General features: G+C 27.5%; 5 protein-coding genes across 6 annotated transcripts in view; all 5 read left to right on the plus strand.

Moving 5' to 3' along the window:
• Positions 1-258: 258 nt before the first annotated feature.
• Positions 259-2,510, plus strand: LOC118440088 (glutamate receptor 1-like). Its single transcript, XM_085659345.1, has 7 exons — positions 259-746; positions 900-1,229; positions 1,317-1,482; positions 1,563-1,771; positions 1,894-1,983; positions 2,090-2,253; positions 2,318-2,510. Exons 1-7 carry the CDS (start codon positions 261-263, stop codon positions 2,508-2,510), a joined length of 1,638 nt encoding a protein of 545 aa, XP_085515471.1. The 5' UTR covers positions 259-260.
• Positions 2,511-3,765: 1,255 nt separating this feature from the next.
• On the plus strand, positions 3,766-6,531 carry LOC118440063 (putative glutamate receptor). Its single transcript, XM_085659247.1, has 8 exons — positions 3,766-4,253; positions 4,333-4,662; positions 4,740-4,905; positions 5,011-5,219; positions 5,317-5,406; positions 5,526-5,689; positions 5,749-6,086; positions 6,459-6,531. The coding sequence occupies exons 1-7, from the start codon at positions 3,768-3,770 to the stop codon at positions 6,071-6,073; spliced, it is 1,770 nt and encodes a 589-aa protein (XP_085515373.1). The 5' UTR covers positions 3,766-3,767; the 3' UTR covers positions 6,074-6,086; positions 6,459-6,531.
• A 1,204-nt stretch (positions 6,532-7,735) lies between these two features.
• Positions 7,736-12,292, plus strand: LOC146872778 (glutamate receptor 1-like). Of its 2 annotated transcripts, XM_085659246.1 has the most exons (8): positions 7,736-7,970; positions 10,005-10,066; positions 10,203-10,532; positions 10,623-10,788; positions 10,931-11,139; positions 11,271-11,360; positions 11,466-11,629; positions 11,695-12,292. In XM_085659246.1, the coding sequence occupies exons 1-8, from the start codon at positions 7,883-7,885 to the stop codon at positions 12,020-12,022; spliced, it is 1,437 nt and encodes a 478-aa protein (XP_085515372.1). In that variant the 5' UTR covers positions 7,736-7,882; the 3' UTR covers positions 12,023-12,292. The 2 variants fall into 2 exon arrangements, with proteins under 2 accessions (XP_085515372.1, XP_085515371.1); XM_085659245.1 differs by lacking the exon at positions 7,736-7,970 and having other exon boundaries at positions 9,581-10,066.
• A 2,472-nt stretch (positions 12,293-14,764) lies between these two features.
• Positions 14,765-17,762, plus strand: LOC118440087 (putative glutamate receptor). The gene is made up of 9 exons (XM_035862593.2): positions 14,765-15,265; positions 15,433-15,762; positions 15,898-16,063; positions 16,204-16,412; positions 16,499-16,588; positions 16,722-16,885; positions 16,951-17,249; positions 17,328-17,471; positions 17,656-17,762. Exons 1-9 carry the CDS (start codon positions 14,780-14,782, stop codon positions 17,760-17,762), a joined length of 1,995 nt encoding a protein of 664 aa, XP_035718486.2. The 5' UTR covers positions 14,765-14,779.
• Positions 17,763-18,735: 973 nt separating this feature from the next.
• Positions 18,736-20,009, plus strand: part of LOC118440086 (putative glutamate receptor) — a 2,257-nt gene continuing 983 nt past the window's right edge. The window contains exons 1-3 of the mRNA XM_035862592.2: positions 18,736-19,223; positions 19,296-19,625; positions 19,782-19,947. Coding sequence (XP_035718485.2) covers positions 18,738-19,223; positions 19,296-19,625; positions 19,782-19,947 — 982 coding nt within the window. The 5' untranslated portion in view covers positions 18,736-18,737. The remainder of the gene's footprint in view (positions 19,224-19,295; positions 19,626-19,781; positions 19,948-20,009) is intronic.

Raw genomic sequence — 20,009 nt, forward strand, 5'->3', positions numbered from 1 at the left:
TGTGGTACTTCGTACGATTAACGATATTTGTTCTTCTTTTCCTTCTTTTTTTTCCGACGATCGCAAGATCTAGCGAATTACTTTCTACCGGCGACGAATACGTTCCTTTGTTTATCGAAGTTAGCAAATTATACAAAACAAAATCTATTATTTTCTTATTCGCCAAATCGATAACAGGTGCGAGATAATATTTCTCATTTTCTTCTTATTATTTTTATTATCTTTATACTTTTTTTTCGTTTTTCTTTTTTCCCTCAGAAATGGAAATGACAACGATTGTGTTCAAATGGACGCGTGCCCTTTCTCGCGAAGGTTTTGTGACTTCGAACTTATACTTTTCAGAATTGGCCGAATCGCTTTATTACGTAGAGCGAACTGTACGACCACATTACATCGTAGTTATATCCGATTACAATGGGTTTAATGAATTTTCTTTAGCAACTAGTACCTTCGACATGTCCTTTGCTGCATGGCTAGTGATATTCATTTACAAGAAACATGGATTTGATTTTTGTCACAGTCCGCCAGGTAATATATTTAATTTAAGATTCAACTCGGAAATGTTGGTCCGTTGCGGTACAGAAAATATTTTACGAGATTGGTATTCGATCGATCCGAATCGTACCGAGATCGACGATGTAGCAACATGGAGCTTAGAAAAAGGAATAACCAGAATATTACCTACTTCACTTCATGATAGAAGATATAATTTACATGGTCTGATCATGAGAGCTGTTATAGTTAAGGTAAAATATTTACATTCTGAAGATATTATCGATTTTCATATTAAATATAAAATAAATCATTGTTTTATTTTGATCTATCAAAAATTTGTTTTTTCCTCAAAATAAAAATAATGATTTATTTCTTTCTTTATTATTTCTTTTTCTTTCTCGCAGAATTCACTATACGTAAATGTAAACAAGGACGGCCAATTGGACGGTATGTTTGGTATAATATTAAAAGAACTTTGTATGACTCTAAATTTTAGTTTGAACGTTGTCTCGGAAGTTGACGAGTATGGTATATGGAATTCAAAAAAAAATACATGGTCAGGAGCAATCGGGGAATTATATGCTGGACGTGCTGACATTTCTATTTCAGATTTTTCTATTACCAGTGCAAGATTCAATGTCGTTGACTTCACTCTTCCTCTGTTACTTTCAAAAAGTTATCTTTACATTCAAAAACCGCAGATATATGCGATCAAATGGACGTCTTATTTTCTCGTACGATAAATTGCAATGAAATTTTAATATTTCTTAACTTTTTTCATAGTTCAATTGTCGCGAATTAAATAATTTCTTATTCATCAGGCTTTCTCCAATTCCGTTTGGATTGCTATATTTGTAATATCATTTTGTGGAATGATATTATTAATTTTTCTCAAAATAAAATATGGATCGAATCGTTACATAGGACATTTATTGGCCGATATATTTCTAAACATTTGGGGTATATTTTGTCAACAGGGACTCGCAGGTTTGATTCAATGTTACTAGATTTTTCTTTTAGTTCTTTTTTCATTAATAATATTTCAACAAACTATTCGTTTCCTTTAGAATTTCCTAATAGATCTTCGTTAAGGATAGCATACTATTCTATATTTCTTTTGGCTGTAGTCTTAAATGCCGCATATTCTGCGGCTTTGATAAGCTTTATAACATCTGCTACCACCGTATTACCTTTTCATTCGTTAGAGGACTTTGTTGCGGACGGTAGTTATAAACTTGCTGTTGTTCGTGGATCAGCTGATTATGACGTATTTGCAGTAAATATTATGCGTATTAATCCTGTTTTTTTTCTTTTTTTTTTTTTTTTTTGATACACAGTATATATGTGTATAAAGCAATAAGTACATATATGAAGATAAAGAAATATATTTATTTGTAGAATTCGGAATATTCGCTTGCAAAGAAATTGATGAAGTTGATGATAAAACATGAAAAATTGCCAGTAAATATTTTGGAAGGATTTAGAAGAGTACGAAGAAATATTAAAAAAAAAAATAGATTTTATATTTATATATATATATATATATATATATATTTTTTTTTTTTTATTTGTAATACCTGTTACTAAATTACAGATTTGTAAAAATCAAAAACTAGCAATTTATGCGATCGACGAAGTTGAAAGGAGTGAATTTCATAAAATACCATGTAACCTGATTTCTATTGAAATGGGAAGTATAGACAGTTTAGGGATGATTTTATCTAAGCACAATCAATTCACAGACGTTATCAATTATCAGTAAGTACACTATTTATAATGTAAATTTTCATTTATCATACGTTAAAGCACTGGCTGGTTCTAGCTTGCAAAAATTTATCAACAATGGTATGATAAATCGTTTAAAAGATATGACGTTTAAAAAGGAATCTGACGATAAAATATATCATCAACCTGTTCGCATAACCAGCGTAATATCACTTATCTTATTTATTCTAATTGGTACGGTTTTAAGTATTTGCATTTTGATCATAGAGAAGTGTTTTTTTCGCTCATAAAAGTAAGAAGGAGACGATGTTAGATCTTATTTCGTTGAAAAAATCATCCGTATATTATATTAAAAGGAAGAAAAGTATAAAAAATTTTGCGTAATATTACACGAATCGCAGATGTGCACGCGTAAAATATTAACAGTACCATTGATATTCATTCTAAATAAATCTTTGTACATCGATTGTAATATTCTAATGAAATGAAAACACGCATAAACGTATTATAAATTTTAGCATTATTTAGCACATTTTAAAAATAAAATAGAATCTTTTTCATTAGATCGCAATTATAACGTAATTATAATCATACTTCTGTATAATAGTAATTTAAAATAAATGATCTATATATCGTTATAATCAAAATTTTTATATACCGTTTGATCATCCTTATTTGTTTAATAATTATTTAATTACGATAAACTCGCAATTCTTGCGAATAAAAAATAATTGGAATATTATGTTCCGGTTTATCTCTTCTAACGTGTGACAGTTGAAAATCATTTTCTCAAGTGCTTTTCTCGTTTATATCGATCAGAATATCTAATAAATTATTTTAATTGAAGTATAATGTTGTTTTAAAGACGATGTATTTTAAATTCATTTGCTTTGAACGCGTGTTGGTAGATACGCAAATATAGATGGACATATATATATAATATATATATATATATATATATATATATATATATATATATATATATATATATATATAAATATATTTCATTCATCAAAGAAGAAAATGAAAAGAAATAAGGATTGGAGAAATATAAACAACGTTTATTAATCGATCGATGATAAAGTAATATAGAAACGCATAAAATTATTGTCTTCGGAAAAGAAACATTTATTCTAGTCAGCATGACGATCGTAATATTCCAAGTGGTTATAAGCATTTCATCAATTAATATTTAATAAAGTATGATCTTTCTGCGTTGCCATGCAAGAATTTTCTTCATAAATTTCATTACATCGTTGTCCGTCGGTTCGTTCGATTTAAGAAATACGATTAAGAAAAAAATGAAGTTCTTTGTACAATTAACAAAACTCGTTCCTTTTTTTCTTCTTCTTCCTATGAAAATCGCAAGATCTTACGAATTTCTTTCTATCGGCGAAGAACAAGTTCCATTTATCATCGACATTTGCAAATTATACGGAATGAAATCAATAATTTTCTTGTACTCGGATTCAATGAAAGGTGTTATAATAATATTTTTAATTTTCATTTCTTCATTTGAATTATCATTGTATTCCTTTTTCTCAGAAATGGAAATGAAAACGATGATTTTTAAATGGACGCGTGCAATTTCTCGCGAAGGATTTACGTCTACGAACTTGTACTTTTCGGAATTTCATAAATCGTTGTACTATGTAAGGCAAATCATACGACCATATTATATCGTTGTGATTTCAAATTATAATGCGATTAATGAGTTCTCCTTAGCAACCAGTACATTTGACATGTCTTTTGCTACATGGCTAGTGTTATTCATTTACAAGGGACAAGGCTCCGATTATTGTCACAGTCCAACAGGTAACATATTTCATTTAAGATTCAACTCGAATATGTTGGTACGTTGCGGTACAGAAAATATTTTACGAGAGTGGTATTCAATTGATACGAATCGAACCGAGATCAACGATTTAGCAACGTGGAGCTTAGAAAAAGGAATAGCTAAAATTGCTCCAGATTCTCTTTATAAAAGAAGATATAATTTACAGGGTTTGATAATGAGAGCTGTTATAATTAAGGTAAAATATTCTTCAGTGTGAATTTATTTTCTATTTTCTAGGTAAATAAATTTACATTTATAATTTTCTTCTTCACTAGGATTCGTCGTTCCTAATCGTAAACGAGGATGGCAAATTTGATGGAATATTAGGTAAAATATTAAGAAACCTTTGTGTGACTCTCAATTTTAGTGTCAACATTGTCTCGGAAGTAGAAGAATATGGAAATTGGAATTCTAAAGAAAAGACCTGGTCCGGAGCAGTGGGAGAATTATATGCTGGACGTGCTGACATTTCTATTGGAGATTTTACTATTACCGGTCCCAGATTGAATGCTGTCGACTTTACGCTTCCTCTTTTGCTTACGAAAAAATATCTTTACATTCGCGAACCACAAATATTTGCGATTAAATGGTCATCTTTTATTCTAGTACGATACCTGGCAATCAAGCTTTTTCTTTTTCTTTGGTTAACCTTTAGAAATTAAAAAATTGATATTTTTCTAAGGCATTCTCCTATTCCATTTGGATAGCTATATTGGTGATATTAATTGTCGGATCGGTTTTACTAATTTTTCTCAAAATACAGAATGGAAGCGATCTTAAAGTAAGAGATTTGTTGTCAGACAATTTTTTGGAGATTTTGGGTATATTTTGTCAACAGGGTCTGGCAGGTATCATACAATAGTTCTTAAATTTTCTTCCAATTGTTTCTTTCTTGTTCTACTTCTTTTCTTTTTTTAATGGTTATATTTATATAAATTATTTGTTTGATTTAGATTTTCCTAATAGATCTTCTTTAAGAATAGCATACTTTTCTATCCTTCTTTTGACTGTTGTATTATCAGCCGCTTATTCTGCATCTTTGACGAGCTTTTTAACTACCGGTATCCACAAATTACCCTTTAATTCATTAGAGACGTTCGTTGAAGACGGTACTTATCAATTTTCCGTTTTTCGTGGTACGTCTAGTTATGATAAATTTGCAGTGAGTATTATATTTTTTATCTACGCTGTTATGTATATATATATATATATACATATATAATAAGTACTTGAAGACAAGTCAAAATATATATTTCTAGAATTCGGAACATCCGCTTGAAAAGAAATTGATGAAGTTGATGTTAGAAGAAGAAAAATTGACATCAAATGTAACGGAAGGATTTGAAAGAGTACGCTAAAGTATTATAAGAAAACAAAATGAAATAGTATATATATATACTATTTCATTTTATATATATATATATATATATATATAATTTTATTTTAATATCTATTATTTAAATCACAGGTTTGTAAAAATCGGAAACTAGCAATCTACACGTCCGAAGAAGTACAGAAGATTGCATATCTTAAAATACCATGTAACCTGGCTTCTATTACTACAGGACGCGTAGAGAATGTAGCCATGATTTTATCCAGAAACAATCCATTCACAAAGGTTATCAATTTTCAGTAAGTACCAATTAATAATGTACAATTGCATTTATCGTTATAGCAAAAGCTCATTCTAGCTTGCAGAAATTTATCGAGATTGGAATGATGAATCGTTTAAAGCATATGACATTTAAGAAGAAATCCAATGATGTGAAGAAGGACGAACCGGTTTGCGTAAATAGCGTTATGTCGCTTATTCTCTTCATTCAAACTGGTATCATTTTGAGTATTTGTATTCTGTTCATAGAAAAATGTATATTTTCTTCTAAGATGAAGAAGATGTCAATGGTAGATCGTACTCTTTCGAATAAATCGTCAGGCATTAATTTGAAAAGGAAGAGAGATATAAAAAATTTTGCAAAAGATCACAGGAATTGGAAACGACAACGCGAGAACTATTAACGACAAGGCTAATGTTCGTTTTTAAACGAATTTTTCATTTTGCTTGTTATTTTCTAATATTTGTCTACGATAATCACATGCATTCGCATATAGACTAAAATTAGAATACAATATTTGTTGGTAATAAATCATTTTGTCAAATAATTACCTTGTTTATATTAATCGATTTATGTTAATTTATTATTTTAATGAGTACAACATTTTATTTCAAAACATTGCATTTTTATTATCGTATCTATAATTACGTTAATGTATAAAGTATGTATGTAAATATATAAATGTTAGTGATATTCGTTTACAAGGAAGATGGCTTCGATTATTGTTACAGTCCATCAGATAATATATCACATTTAAAATTAAACTTGTAAATGTTGGACTGTTACAGAAAATATATTTTTCGAGGATGATATTCGATCGATATGAATTGACGATTTACTGACAAGGAGCTTAGAGAAAGGATTAACTAAAATTATTTTAACTTCTCATCGTGAAAGAAGAAGATATAATTTACAGGGTTTCATAATGAGAGTTTTTATAATAAAAATATAATGTTTTCTAATCTGGATATGAATTAAAAAGTTGCTATTTTTTTTTAGGCTTTCGATCATTCCATTTTGTTCTCTACCTTTGGAGTATTAATTTGTTATAACATTATTTTTATAGTATTATTATTATTCTTATTATTTGTTATTAAATTGCAGATTCGTAAATATTGAAAACTAATCATTTCACACGAACGACGAATTATTAATGTAGATAATCGTAAATGTTAAAATGCCCTGTAATTTGATTTCTATTGTAACAAGACGTTTAGAAAGTGTAAATATGATTTTATCGAAATACTTTCCGTTCATAGATATTATCAATTTTCAGAGGATACACAATTAATAATGTAAATATTCATTTATCGTACGTTAAAGCACAAGCTCATTCTAGCTTGCAGAAATTTATCAATAATGAAATGATGAATCGTTTAAAAAAATACGACATTTAAAATGTGAAGTTATCGAGGATCAATTGTTTCGCATAATCAGCCTTATTGCGCTTATATCCTTTATCCAATTATTTTGATATTATTATTGAGTATCTATATTCTTATCATAGAAATGTTAATTTTTTTCTTGCTAAATGAAGGTAGAATATCAATGATAACATTTGTTATATCTATTAAATCGTCAGGAGTTTATGAAAAAAAGGAATTAAAAAAAAAGTATAAAAAATATCACAAATTATCAAGCAATTCGTAAATGTACCCTCGTAAAATATTAAGTACACTAATGTTACTTTTCGACGAATTTTTTTATTTGCATAGAATTTTTTAATATCGAATTTATATCTCGATAATTTTTATACTTATTTAATACAAATATATTATAGTATATACTTCTATTTACACTACATATGTATATATATATATATATATATATATATATATATATATATATATATATACATACATACTTATTTATACACATACTTACATTTCAATATATAATCTCTGCGCACGCCCATATTTGATACAATACGTCCGTCATAAACTTCCGCAGCGTGTTAGCGTGAGCATCGTAGCATTGTGGCGTCCTTTATAAATCAGCTTTTCGTGAAAAACAACGTTATTTTTAGAATTCATTCAATTTATAAAAAATATAATGATCGCTCGAAATCAAGTTTGGATTTTGAACAGAATATTTTGGTATCGTAAAGTGTTCAAAAATATTTTCGTACGAGTAGAAGCATTTCTACTTCTACGCAATGCGGTGCTGACTACAGGAAAAAAAAACCACGTTATTTGTTTTTGCGCCTGACAATATGCAACTCTTTATACACAGCTGTAATTCAACAATGAATTTCTTTTTACTCCTTCGAAATCAATATTTTTTACAACACTTGGAAAAGGGTAAATATAACAGATCTCATTGTTCGTCTGGATTCATGAAATTTTCACATCGGCATTTTGAAAAATATTTTAAACGACGACAATATTAATTAATTAAATATTTATTTTTCAAAATTTATTACGATTTACATATCTAAATTCTTAAAACATTCGTATACCATAAGTTAAATGATTAAAACTCCGCAAACGATATTTCTTTACTTTTTAATTAAAATTTGATTTCTCATTTAATTTCTTTACAAAAGAAATATACCATGCAATTACAATTAATTTTTCATTGGAATAATAAGATAGTGCTTCATAATGCTGGCCGTACTTACGTTTGACAGTTCTCACAGAATTAATAATATTGAAATATAAATCGTTGGTTTATGTCAACGTATGAGTGAATCTATAAATAAATAATCCTAGTCTAAACAAATGTTTTATATGGCTTCTCTACATAAAGAGTTATTACTTTCTAGATCAGTATTTCTCAACTCTTTTGGATGTACGATTTAATACGTTTGCACAAATGTTTATAATATGTTTTAAAAATTTTTTATCGTCAAATTTATATTTCAAAGATACAATTGTTTAATGCAAATAAATTATAGAAAATTTTTATAAATTAATCATTACATTTTTTGCTTTCGGATAAGTTAATATTTATCGTTTAACATATAGAACAAGTTGAGAAACGTTGTTTTAAACGACCCTCATATTTATTTGTTCAAACATTTAATGATCTGAAATCATTTGGTTGGATGGTTATTTTATCGATCGTACTTATATCGATTAGAACGTCTATTATAATTATTCCAATGGAATTGCAACATTGTTTACATTGTGTTATCTTTTACAATCGTTATGAATCAAACGAAAGATAACATATAAACATGTTCATGTAGATATGTAAATATACACACACGTACTTATACGTGGTATATACTTATATACGCGTTATAACAAAGAAGAAAAAGAAACATAAAGATAAAGTGAAAAGGACCGTTCATTAATCGATCGTAAATAAATCAATACTAATACAGATAACATTAGTTTTTTTTTCTTTTTTTCTTTTTTTCTATTATTTTTCGCACGAATATGTAAACAACCACTGGCTTCATTTCGCTTCGAACGACATATCGAACAATCGAACGTACTTCTGTTGTCGTGTAAAAACATTTTTCCGTCAATATCATCGCACACGCGGTTATCGTCGATTCGTTCGATTCGAATTAAAAAGAAAAAAAAAAAAGAATAAATAAATAAAAAGATAAATAAATAAATAATAAAAGAGAAAGAAAAAAAAGAAGAGATGACGTTCTTTATACGATTAAAGATACTCGTTCTCATTTTTATTCTTATACTTTTTCTCCCGTTGATGGTGAGATCTTACGAACTTGAATTACGACGTTCTTACGACGACGAATACATATCTTTGATCATCGACATTTCCAAATTACACGGAACTAAATCTATAATATTCTTATACGCCCAATCGATAGAAGGTAGGAAAATTATATATATATAAATATATATATATATATATATATATTTCTTTTTTATTCACTATTTATTTAGTTTTACTATTTTCATTTTCTCTTTTTCTTTTTTTTTTTTACTCAGAAATGGAAGTTGCAACGACGTTACTCAAATGGATGCGTGCACTTTCTCGTGAAGGTTTTCTGACCGTGTCCTTATACTTTTCAGAATTACACAAAACATCGTACTACATTAAACGAATCGTACGACCCCATTATGTCGCGGTTATAACTAATAACAATGCGATTAATCAGTTCTCCTTAGCAAACAATAATTTTAATATGCCTTATGCAGTATGGCTTGTATTATTCATTTACAAGGGATATAGTTTCGATTATTGTCACAATCCACCGGGTAATATATTTCATTTGAAATTCAACACGGAAATGTTGGTCCGTTGCGGTGACGAAAATATTTTACGTGAATGGTATTCGATCGATTCTAATCGAACCGAGATCGATGATTTTGCACATTGGAGTTTGGAGAAAGGAATCGTTAAAATGGTTTCAGATTCTCTTTACGATAGAAGATACAGTTTACAGGGTTTGGTTATGAGAACTGTTATAGTTAAGGTAATGTTTTTTTCTTCTAATATATATATATATATATATATAATATTTTTTTGTATATGTTCAATTCAAAATAAAATTCGTATATGTTTAATTCTTGATTATTTCTTTTCTTGTTTTTTTTTATTTTTCAATGTAGGATTCACCGTTCATAAACTTAAATAAGAATGGCCAATTGGACGGCATGTTCGGTAGAATATTAACAGAACTTTGTGTGACATTAAATTGTAGTTTCAAAATTGTTTCCGAAGTAAACGAGCATGGAAGTTGGAATGCAAAAAAAAATACTTGGTCCGGAGCAATCGGGGAATTATACGTCGGACGTGCTGATATTTCTATTTCAGATTTTTCTATGACCAGTGCCAGATTGAATGTCGTTGACTTCACGTTTCCTCTTTTACTATCAAAAAATTTTCTATACATTAAAGAACCAAAGATATTCGCGATTAAATGGTCATCTTATTTTTTGGTATTGATAATTTCTAATTCATAATTTTTCTCTGAATGAATTAAAACAAAAGAAAAATTTTATTATTATTCTTTTTTTTTTTTTTTTTAGACTTTCTCTCATTCCATTTGGATTGCTATTTTTGGAGTATTAGTTTTTACAACGGTCCTATTAATTTTTTTGAAAATAAAAAATGAAACCGATCGTAATATTGGACACTTATTATCGGACAATTTTTTAGAAATTTGGGGTATATTTTGTCAACAGGGACTCCAAGGTTTGATAAAATATTTCACGATATTCGATCAATATAATTTTCTTCTTTTTTTCTTGTTTTTTTTTTTTAATTATTATACTTAGAAAAATTAGAAAAATTTAATACTTAGAAAAATTAGAAAAATATAACTTTTGGATTTTAGACTTTCCACAAAGATTATCGTTAAGAATAACATACTTCTCTATATTTCTTTTGGCCGTGATCTTATCGGCCGCTTATTCTGCTGCTTTGATAAGCTTTTTAACGTCCGTTATCCATGTCTTACCTTTTCGATCATTAGAGAATTTCGTTGAAGATGAATCTTATCAATTTATTGTTATTCGTGGTACGGCCGACTACGATATATTTGCAGTGAGTATGATAAGTCTTAAGTAGTTGTAGTATATATATGTATATATGCATATATAATAACTAATAAATATTTACAATAAATATATATATATATATATATATATTTATTGTAAATAAAAATTTATTTACAGAATTCAGCAGATCCACTTGCGAAGACATTAATGAAGTTAATGCCAGAAGAGGAAAAGTTACCAATAACTGTATTAGAAGGATTTAGAAGTGTACGATGAAGTACTTACTACAAAAAAAAAAGAAAAAAAGAAAAAAGGAATAACTCGTATACTCATGTAATTTTATTGATAATCCCCGTTATTGTTATATTACAGATTTGTAAAAATCGGAAACAAGCGATCTATACATCCGACGAAATAAAAAAGGTTGTAAATTTTAAAATACCATGTAATGTCGTTTCTATTGAAACAGGACGTATAGACAGTTTATCTATTATTTTATCTAAACATAATCCATTCATCGGTATCATCAATTTTCAGTAAGTAAGAAATAAAATGAATTTATTATATTTTACATTAATCGTATCGTACAATTTTGTTCTAGCTTGCAGAAATTTTTCAACAACGGAATAATGAATCGTTTAAAAGATGTGACATTTAAGAAGAATTTTAACGATATGATGCAGCAGCAACCAGTTCAGATAGTCAGTATTATATCGCCTATTTTTCTCATATTAATTGGTATTATTTTGAGTATATTCATTTTAATCATAGAAAAGTATATTTTCATTCGTAAAAAGAAAAAAATGTCTATGGTAAAACGTATGTCGTTATTTAATTCGTTAGAATTTTATATAGAAAGGAAGAAAACTTTAAAAAATATTGCGAAAGACAAAAGAAATCGCAAATGTAATCGCGTGAATTACTCATGACAATACCAATTTCCCGTTTGACAATGAATATTATTATTCCGATTGTAATTTCCTCTATGGAACACATAAGCAGAAACAACTATACGCATATCTATGTTTTTGTATTATTTGGCACAGTTTTAAAATTGTAAATAGAATTTTTTTTAGATTAAAATTAAACGTGTACACCTATCAGTGTATAACAAATATATATATATATATTATTTGTCGAAGGCAAGTGTATGGATATTTTTTCATTCTTTCGAAGTGTATCTCTCTCGTAGTTGAAAAAACAACAGAAAAAAAAAACAAAGAAAAAAGAAATTATATTCATCATTTTTATGTACGAATCGTGACAGAGCGTTATTATTGAATAATGAAATTTTTCAATAAACATATCTATTTTTTTTTTTTTCAATATAAGACAAAATCAAAAAATTTTGCACGTATCAACGTGATAGAAATCGTAATGTAATCGAATAAATCTGTTACATATAATATATATATTATAAAACGAAATTGATGTGAAATTAATATCCTTTTAATTGATTTTATTACATTCTTATATTGTATCGATTTATATTATTTATAAATTAAATTTATATTAAACATATTACGTATTTAAAGATTATATTATAAAATATTTATACATATGCATGTATATATATATATACATATATATATAACCTTAATCGACTATAATAATTTTCTACTTATCTACGATAAGTTCGCGTATGCGCATAAGAAATAATTAGTATAATATATAAAGTATATATATGTGTGTGTGTGTTCTAACGTGTGACAGTTCGAAATCATTTTGTCAAGTGCTTGGCCTCGTTTATATCGATTAGAACGACTATTTTATTATTTTAATCGAAGTGCTACGTTCTTGTTAAAATATTGCATTTTATAATCGTACGCGATGTAAACGTATTACGTGTTTTAATGCAATAACATAAATAACAGACGTGTGTACATAAGTGATTCTATAATAGTAGAAACTTTTTTTACAATTCTTATTGTTTTATGATTTAATTGACATTAATTTTAATGACATTTACGATAAAAAGGAAGATAATAATAATAACTGTGAGTATATTATAATCATATAATAATATGCCAACAAGGTAAAATATATTTATTTTTAAAAATTATTTTTGTAATTAAAAAATGCACTCTGTTCTTTGACGTGTCATTAATCCAAATTAAAAGCTTCAAGTTAAGAAAATATTTTTAAAATTATATACAATTTTTTAACGTGTCATAATCAAAGAAACTTACATTACATACATAAGTCGATTAATAAACGGCACAATTGTTTCATTAATTTCATTTAATTTTATTTTATCGATAGATTTCATTGAAAAAAGAAAAAGAGAAAAAAAAAAGAAAAGGAAAGGTACAAAACTCTATCTAAAGTTTTTTATTCTTTCAATTTAATTTAATAATTCAACGAAGTTAGAATTATTTCCATTAGCTTGCCGTATATCGTCTCAACGAATTATTATTCACATTGAATCAAATAATTTGGATAAAAAATTAATTGGAAGTGATAATAACGCACGTCGTATATTAATAAGCCATCAATTTTCTTCAATCTCGATTTTACATAGATCTAACATCGAGCACGTGTTAATTAGATCAATCAACTTTTCATTAATCTGATAAGTATTAACAAATAAACTTTTGACTGCAAAGATATTTTGTCAAAGATATTTTTTCTTCTCTTTTTTTCTTTTTTTTTTTTTTCTTTTCTTTTGGATAAAAATAAATATCAGTTCTTATTTAAAAATAAATAAAGTTTGTGATTATTTATTTTTCAATAATTTCTAATTAAATATCTCGGTTTCCCTGGAAACATTTTTTCAAGCAACGAAAGAAATATTCACGAAATCCTAAGGTAATATTTAATAATGTTTTTTTCTTTCCGTTTTTTTTTTTTTTTTTTTTTTTTTTTTACAAGACTAATAACACATGTTGTTTTTGTTGTCATATGCCAATTGCAATCCTTTTAAATATATCATTGAAAGAGCTGTCGAAGAGTGTAGCATGAAATAATTCCTATTTTCATAGAATCATCAGAATCATCAATAATACAATTAAACATTGCGGTAGGAAAAAGGTAAAAAAAAAAAAAAAGAAAAAAGGAAAAAAAAGAAAAAAATAAAAAAAAAAATGATAAAAAGTATACCAGAAAATAAAATATATTAATAGATCGACATCGATAGGTCAATGTTAACAGGCATAAAATCATATTTCTCACACGAATAAGCAAACCAATAGACGTAGCCTGCATTCAAATTTGTTGCAACCATTGCAATATTTGCAATGAAAATAATTTCTCTGTTCGAACGTCTAGAAATTTAATCTCCCGGGATTATCTTATTCTGTCGCAAAAATAAAATATTTCGATCGTATTTGAAAGGAAAGGAAAAAAAAGGAAAAAGAAAAATGACGTTCATTGGGGAATTGAAGATGTTCGTCGTACTTTTATTACTACCGAAAGTCATAAGATCCTACGAATTATTATCTGTCGGCGACGAAGGTGTTCCTCTTATCATCGACGTTTGCAAATTATACGAAACCAAATCGATAATATTTTTATACGGGGAATCGATAAAAGGTACGATAATTATTTCACAATTTCATTTCTTTCCTTTTGTTTAATCTTCGTTGCTTTTTCATATTCCTTCTTTGTCTTTTCCTCTTTTTCTTTTTTCTTTTTTTATTTTTTGTTTCTTTCTTTTTCCTTTTTTTTTTTTTTTTTTTTACACAGAAATGGAAATGACAACGACGATATTCAAATGGACTCGTGCACTTTCTCGCGATGGTTTTACTACCTCAAATTTGTACTTTTCTCAATTGCACGAATCATCGTATTACGTAAAACGAATCGTACGACCGCATTACATCGCAGTTATATCTAATTACGACGCTATCAATGAATTCTCTTTAGCGACAAATACATTCGATATGTCCTTTGCCGCCTGGTTAGTATTATTTATTTACAAGGGGCGCGGTTTTGATTATTGTCACAGTCCGCCAGGTAACATATTTCATTTAAAATTCAACTCGGAAATGTTAGTACGTTGTGGCACAGAAAATATTTTACGTGAATGGTATTCGATTGATTCTAATCGAACCGAGATCGATGATTTAACAATTTGGAATTTAGAAAATGGTATGACCAAAGTTGTAAAGAATTCTCTTTACGATAGAAGATATAATTTGCACGGTTTGACCATGAGGGCCGTTATAGTCAAGGTGAGATATTTTTCGTTATAAATATTTTCTATCCTTTTCTTTTTTCTTTTTTCTATTATTATTATTATTATTATTATTATTATTATTATTATTATTATTATTATTATTATTAAAAAGATTCGCATATCATTTAATATATTTCATTATTTCTCTTTACAAATTCGCAGCACTCGCCGTTCGTAAATGTTGATGAGAATAACGAATTAGAAGGAACATTTGGCAAAACATTAAAAGAACTTTCCGTAACTCTTAATTTTAGTTTGAAAATTGTCTCGAGCGTAGACGAGTACGGAATATGGAATTCAAAAAAAAATACATGGTCAGGAGCAATCGGAGAGATATATGCAGGACGAGCTGACATTTCTATATCAGATTTTTCTATGACCAGTGCAAGATTGAACGTCGTAGATTTTACCTTTCCTCTTATTTTAACGAAACATTGTATTTACATCAAAGAACCAAATAAATTCACGATCAAATGGTCATCCTATTTTCAAGTAAGATAAAATTATTAAATAAAATCATTTTTCTATGTTTATAATTTTTTTTTTTTTTTCGTCATTGTCGTTCATTTTGTCAAGTAAATTAATTGAAAAGATATTACTTAATTTTCTTTTTTCTTTCTATTTTAGACTTTCTCCTATACCATTTGGATTGCCATATTTGGAATAATAACTTTTGCAACGATCGTATTAATTTTTCTCAAAATAAAAATTGGTACGGATCATAACATTGGACAATTATTGTCCGATAAATTTCTAAAGATTTGGGGTATATTCTGTCAACAGGGACTGGAAGGTATTATTCATTTAGTTCTTTTTCTCTTTTTTTTTTTTTGATTAACTTTATCGTTTCATTTAGTTTTTTCTTTTTTTTTCTTTTTTTTTTTTTAATAATTATATACATAAGTAAGTTAGTATATTAAAAAAGTATTTTAGACTTTCCAGATAGATCATCGTTAAGAATAGCGTATTTTTCTATATTTCTTTTGGCTGTTGTCTTATCGGCCGCTTATTCTGCCGCTTTGATAAGCTTTTTAACATCTTCTATCTCCGTATTACCCTTTCATTCGTTAGAGGGCTTAATCGAAGACGGTACTTATCAATTTATTGTCTTTCGTGGTGGGTCTAATTATGATATATTTACAGTGAGTATGATACGTATTTTATATTCGTCATTCAATCGTATAAAATAATTATATGAAGATAAATAAAAAAAAATATTTATTTATAGCACGCGAGGGATCCATTTTCAAAGAAATTGATGAAGTTGATACCGGAAGAAAATAAATTGCCATTAACTATCAAGGAAGGATTTGAAAGAGTACGATGAAATATTAAAAAAGACAAAAAAAACAAAAGATTTTATATATATATATATATATATATATATATATATATATATATATATATAAATATATAGTTTTATTTTTAATACTAGTTATGTTAAATTACAGGTTTGTGAAAATCAAAAAATTGCACTGTACGCGTCAGTTGTAGAAAGGAAAGCTATTAAATTTAAAACGTCATGTAACACGGTTTGTATTAATGCAGGACGTATAGAATATTTAGGTATTATATTATCTAAAAATAATCCGTACACTGAAGTCATCAATTTTCAGTAAGTAAACGTGTATAAATATGAAATTACTTTTGTCGTACGTTAAATCATAAGATCATTCATAGTTTGCAGAAATTCTTTAACAATGGAATGATGAATCGCTTAAAAGATACGATATTAAAAAAGGAATTGAATTTTATATTGAAATACGAATCGGTTGGTTTAACTAGCGTTATATCGCTCATTTTTTTCATTCTAATTGGTACAATCACAAGTATTTGCGTTCTAATCATAGAAAAGTATATTTTCTATCGTAAAAGAAAAAAGATATCGATTGTACATAATATATTATTGAAAAGATCGTCAGGATTTTATGGAAAAAGGAAGAAAAGTATAAAAAATATTGCAAAATATAAGAGAAGTCGTACGTGAATTAATCGCAATAACGTTAATACTTTTTATCAATGAATCTTTATATTCTGATTATAATTTTTTCAAATAGAATATAGAAATATCTGTAAGCATATCTATGCTTTTGTATTATTTAGCACAGTTTTAAAATTTTATATAGAATCTCTTCGATTAAGATTAAACGCGTGGACTTGTGTATTACAGATTTTCTTTGTTCGTCGATTGTACATCGATTGTACACATATTTTAATTCTTTTAGAAGGATGTCGATTTTTCGTAAAAAAAGAAAAAACTTTTTACGAAAACTTTTTTAAGGTAGCAGTTATCGTTTAAACTTCTAATATTGTGATTACGGATTATGTGTTGAGAAACTTTAAATTACAATATAATAATTAAGTATATTTGTTCTAATATTACAGTTGGTAATATTATTATCAAATGTTTAACTCGATTAAAAATGGCCATGAATGCAAATTTTTTGATATTATATTTGCAACAATTTTATAAAATAATTGACGTGAATTAAATATACCTTAAGAAACGATATTATCATATCCATTTATTGTATATCCTGAATTGATCCTTGAAATTGTTAAGAAACATATTATCAACTTAATGTTACAATCGAATATTTATATATCATTGAACAGTTTTTTAATCGATTATAATAATTTTTTATTATAACATAATGTTTGCGCATAAAGAATAATTGAAATATGGCGTGTATTAATCGAAAATCATTTTCTCAAGTGCTCTTACCTCATTTATATCGATCAGAATAACTATTAAATTATTTCGATGGAAGGACAATGTTATTTTTTTAAATAAATACAATTGCACATTTGTATATATTTGCAAATATATATATATATATTTACAAATTTACTATGCACATGAAGTAAAAAAGAAAAAAAGATAAGAAAAAAAAGAAAATTAAAATAAACTTCTTTAACCGATCGATGTTAACATACCAGTGCCAGTACTCATAAAATTATTTTCTTCTCAAGAATACGCACATACACATAAGTCACGTATATACATATATATATATATATATATATATATATATATTTCTATTCGTACGACAGTCACGATAAGTTACTTTCATTAAATTAGAAATTTAGTCTCGTACGATCCTCTTTGACGTTACGTACGTTTTACACGTCGCTTCGTAAAATTAGAACGTATGATCAATCATCGATCGATATATTTAGAGGATAAAAAAAAAAAATGACGTTTCTTGTGCGTTTAAAAATACTCTTTTTTTTTTCTCTTCTTCCGAAGATCGCGAGAACGTATGAATTTTTTTCTATCGACGACGAAAACATTTCACTCATCATCGACATTTGCAAATTATATCGAACGGACTCTATAATTTTATTATATCCCGATTCGATAAAAGGTAATTAATAATTCTACTGTATTGTCATTTTTATATTTATTTTGTTTTTACTTTCTTTTTTTTTTCTTTTTTTTTTTCTTTTTTTTTCCCCTTTCAGACATGGAAATGACAACGACGACGTTCAAATTGACGCGTGCACTTTCTCGCGAAGGTTTTACGACCACTAGCTTTTATTTTTCGAGATTGAACGAATCGTCGTATTATGTAAATCAAGTCGTACGACCACATTACATCGCGATTATATCCAATTACGATGCCATTAACGAGTTCTCTTTAGTAACGAGAACGTTTGATATGTCCTTTGGTGTCTGGTTAGTATTGTTTACCAACAAGGCAAATGATCACGTTTATTGTCACAGTCCACCATATAATATATTTCATTTGAAATTCAATACGGAAATGTTGGTACGTTGCGGTACAGAAAATATTTTACGAGAGTGGTATTCGATCGATTCGAATCAAACCCAGATCGATGATTTAGCAACTTGGAATTTAGAGAATGGAATCATTAAAATGGTTCCAGTATCTCTTTACGAGAGAAGATATAATATGAAGGGTTACACATTGAGAGTCATTATTATTAAGGTAAGATATCTTTTCTTTCTATTTATTAATCGATCGTATTCGTCATTATTATTTCATTTTTTTCTTCTTTAGTCATCGGATTTTCTATTTGTAAACAAAGCTGGCAAATTAGAGGGTCTGTTAGGACGATTGTTAAAAGAACTTCGTCTTATTTTAAATTTTAATTTCAATATCACTTCCGAGGTAAAAACATTCGGAAGATGGAATCCAAAAGAAAATACTTGGTCCGGAGCAATTGGGGAATTAAATTCTGGACGTGCCGATATTTGTTTTGCTGGATTTTCCATGACAAATGCCAGATTGAATGCCGTTGACTTCACTTTTCCACTTTTGCTCTCGAAAAATTATCTTTACATACAGGAACCACACATATTCTCGATTAAATGGTCATCGTATTTCCTAGTACGATAATCGCCTAAACGAAATCTTGCTTTTTCCTTTCTATCTTACTTTTTTTCTTTTCTTCTTTTTTCTTTTTTTTTTCTTTTTTTTTTTTTTTTTATTCACGCGTTAAACTCTACGAATTAAAAAAGAAGAATTTTCTTTTTCACTTCTTAGACCTTCTCTAATTCTATTTGGATTGCTATATTTGGAATATTGGTTGTAACAACGATATTATTGATTCTGTTTAAAATAAAAATTGGAACTAATCGTGACATTGGATATTTATTGTACGACAATTTTCTGGATATATGGAGTATATTTTGTCAACAGGGATTAACAGGTTTTATTTAAATTTTTTGCTTTATTTAATTTCTTTTTTTTCTGTTTTTTTTTCTTTTTTTT

This window comes from Vespa mandarinia, chromosome 9, assembly GCF_050613455.1.
Source record: "Vespa mandarinia isolate Hongniang chromosome 9, ASM5061345v1, whole genome shotgun sequence".
NCBI classification, from domain to species: Eukaryota; Metazoa; Arthropoda; class Insecta; order Hymenoptera; family Vespidae; genus Vespa; species Vespa mandarinia.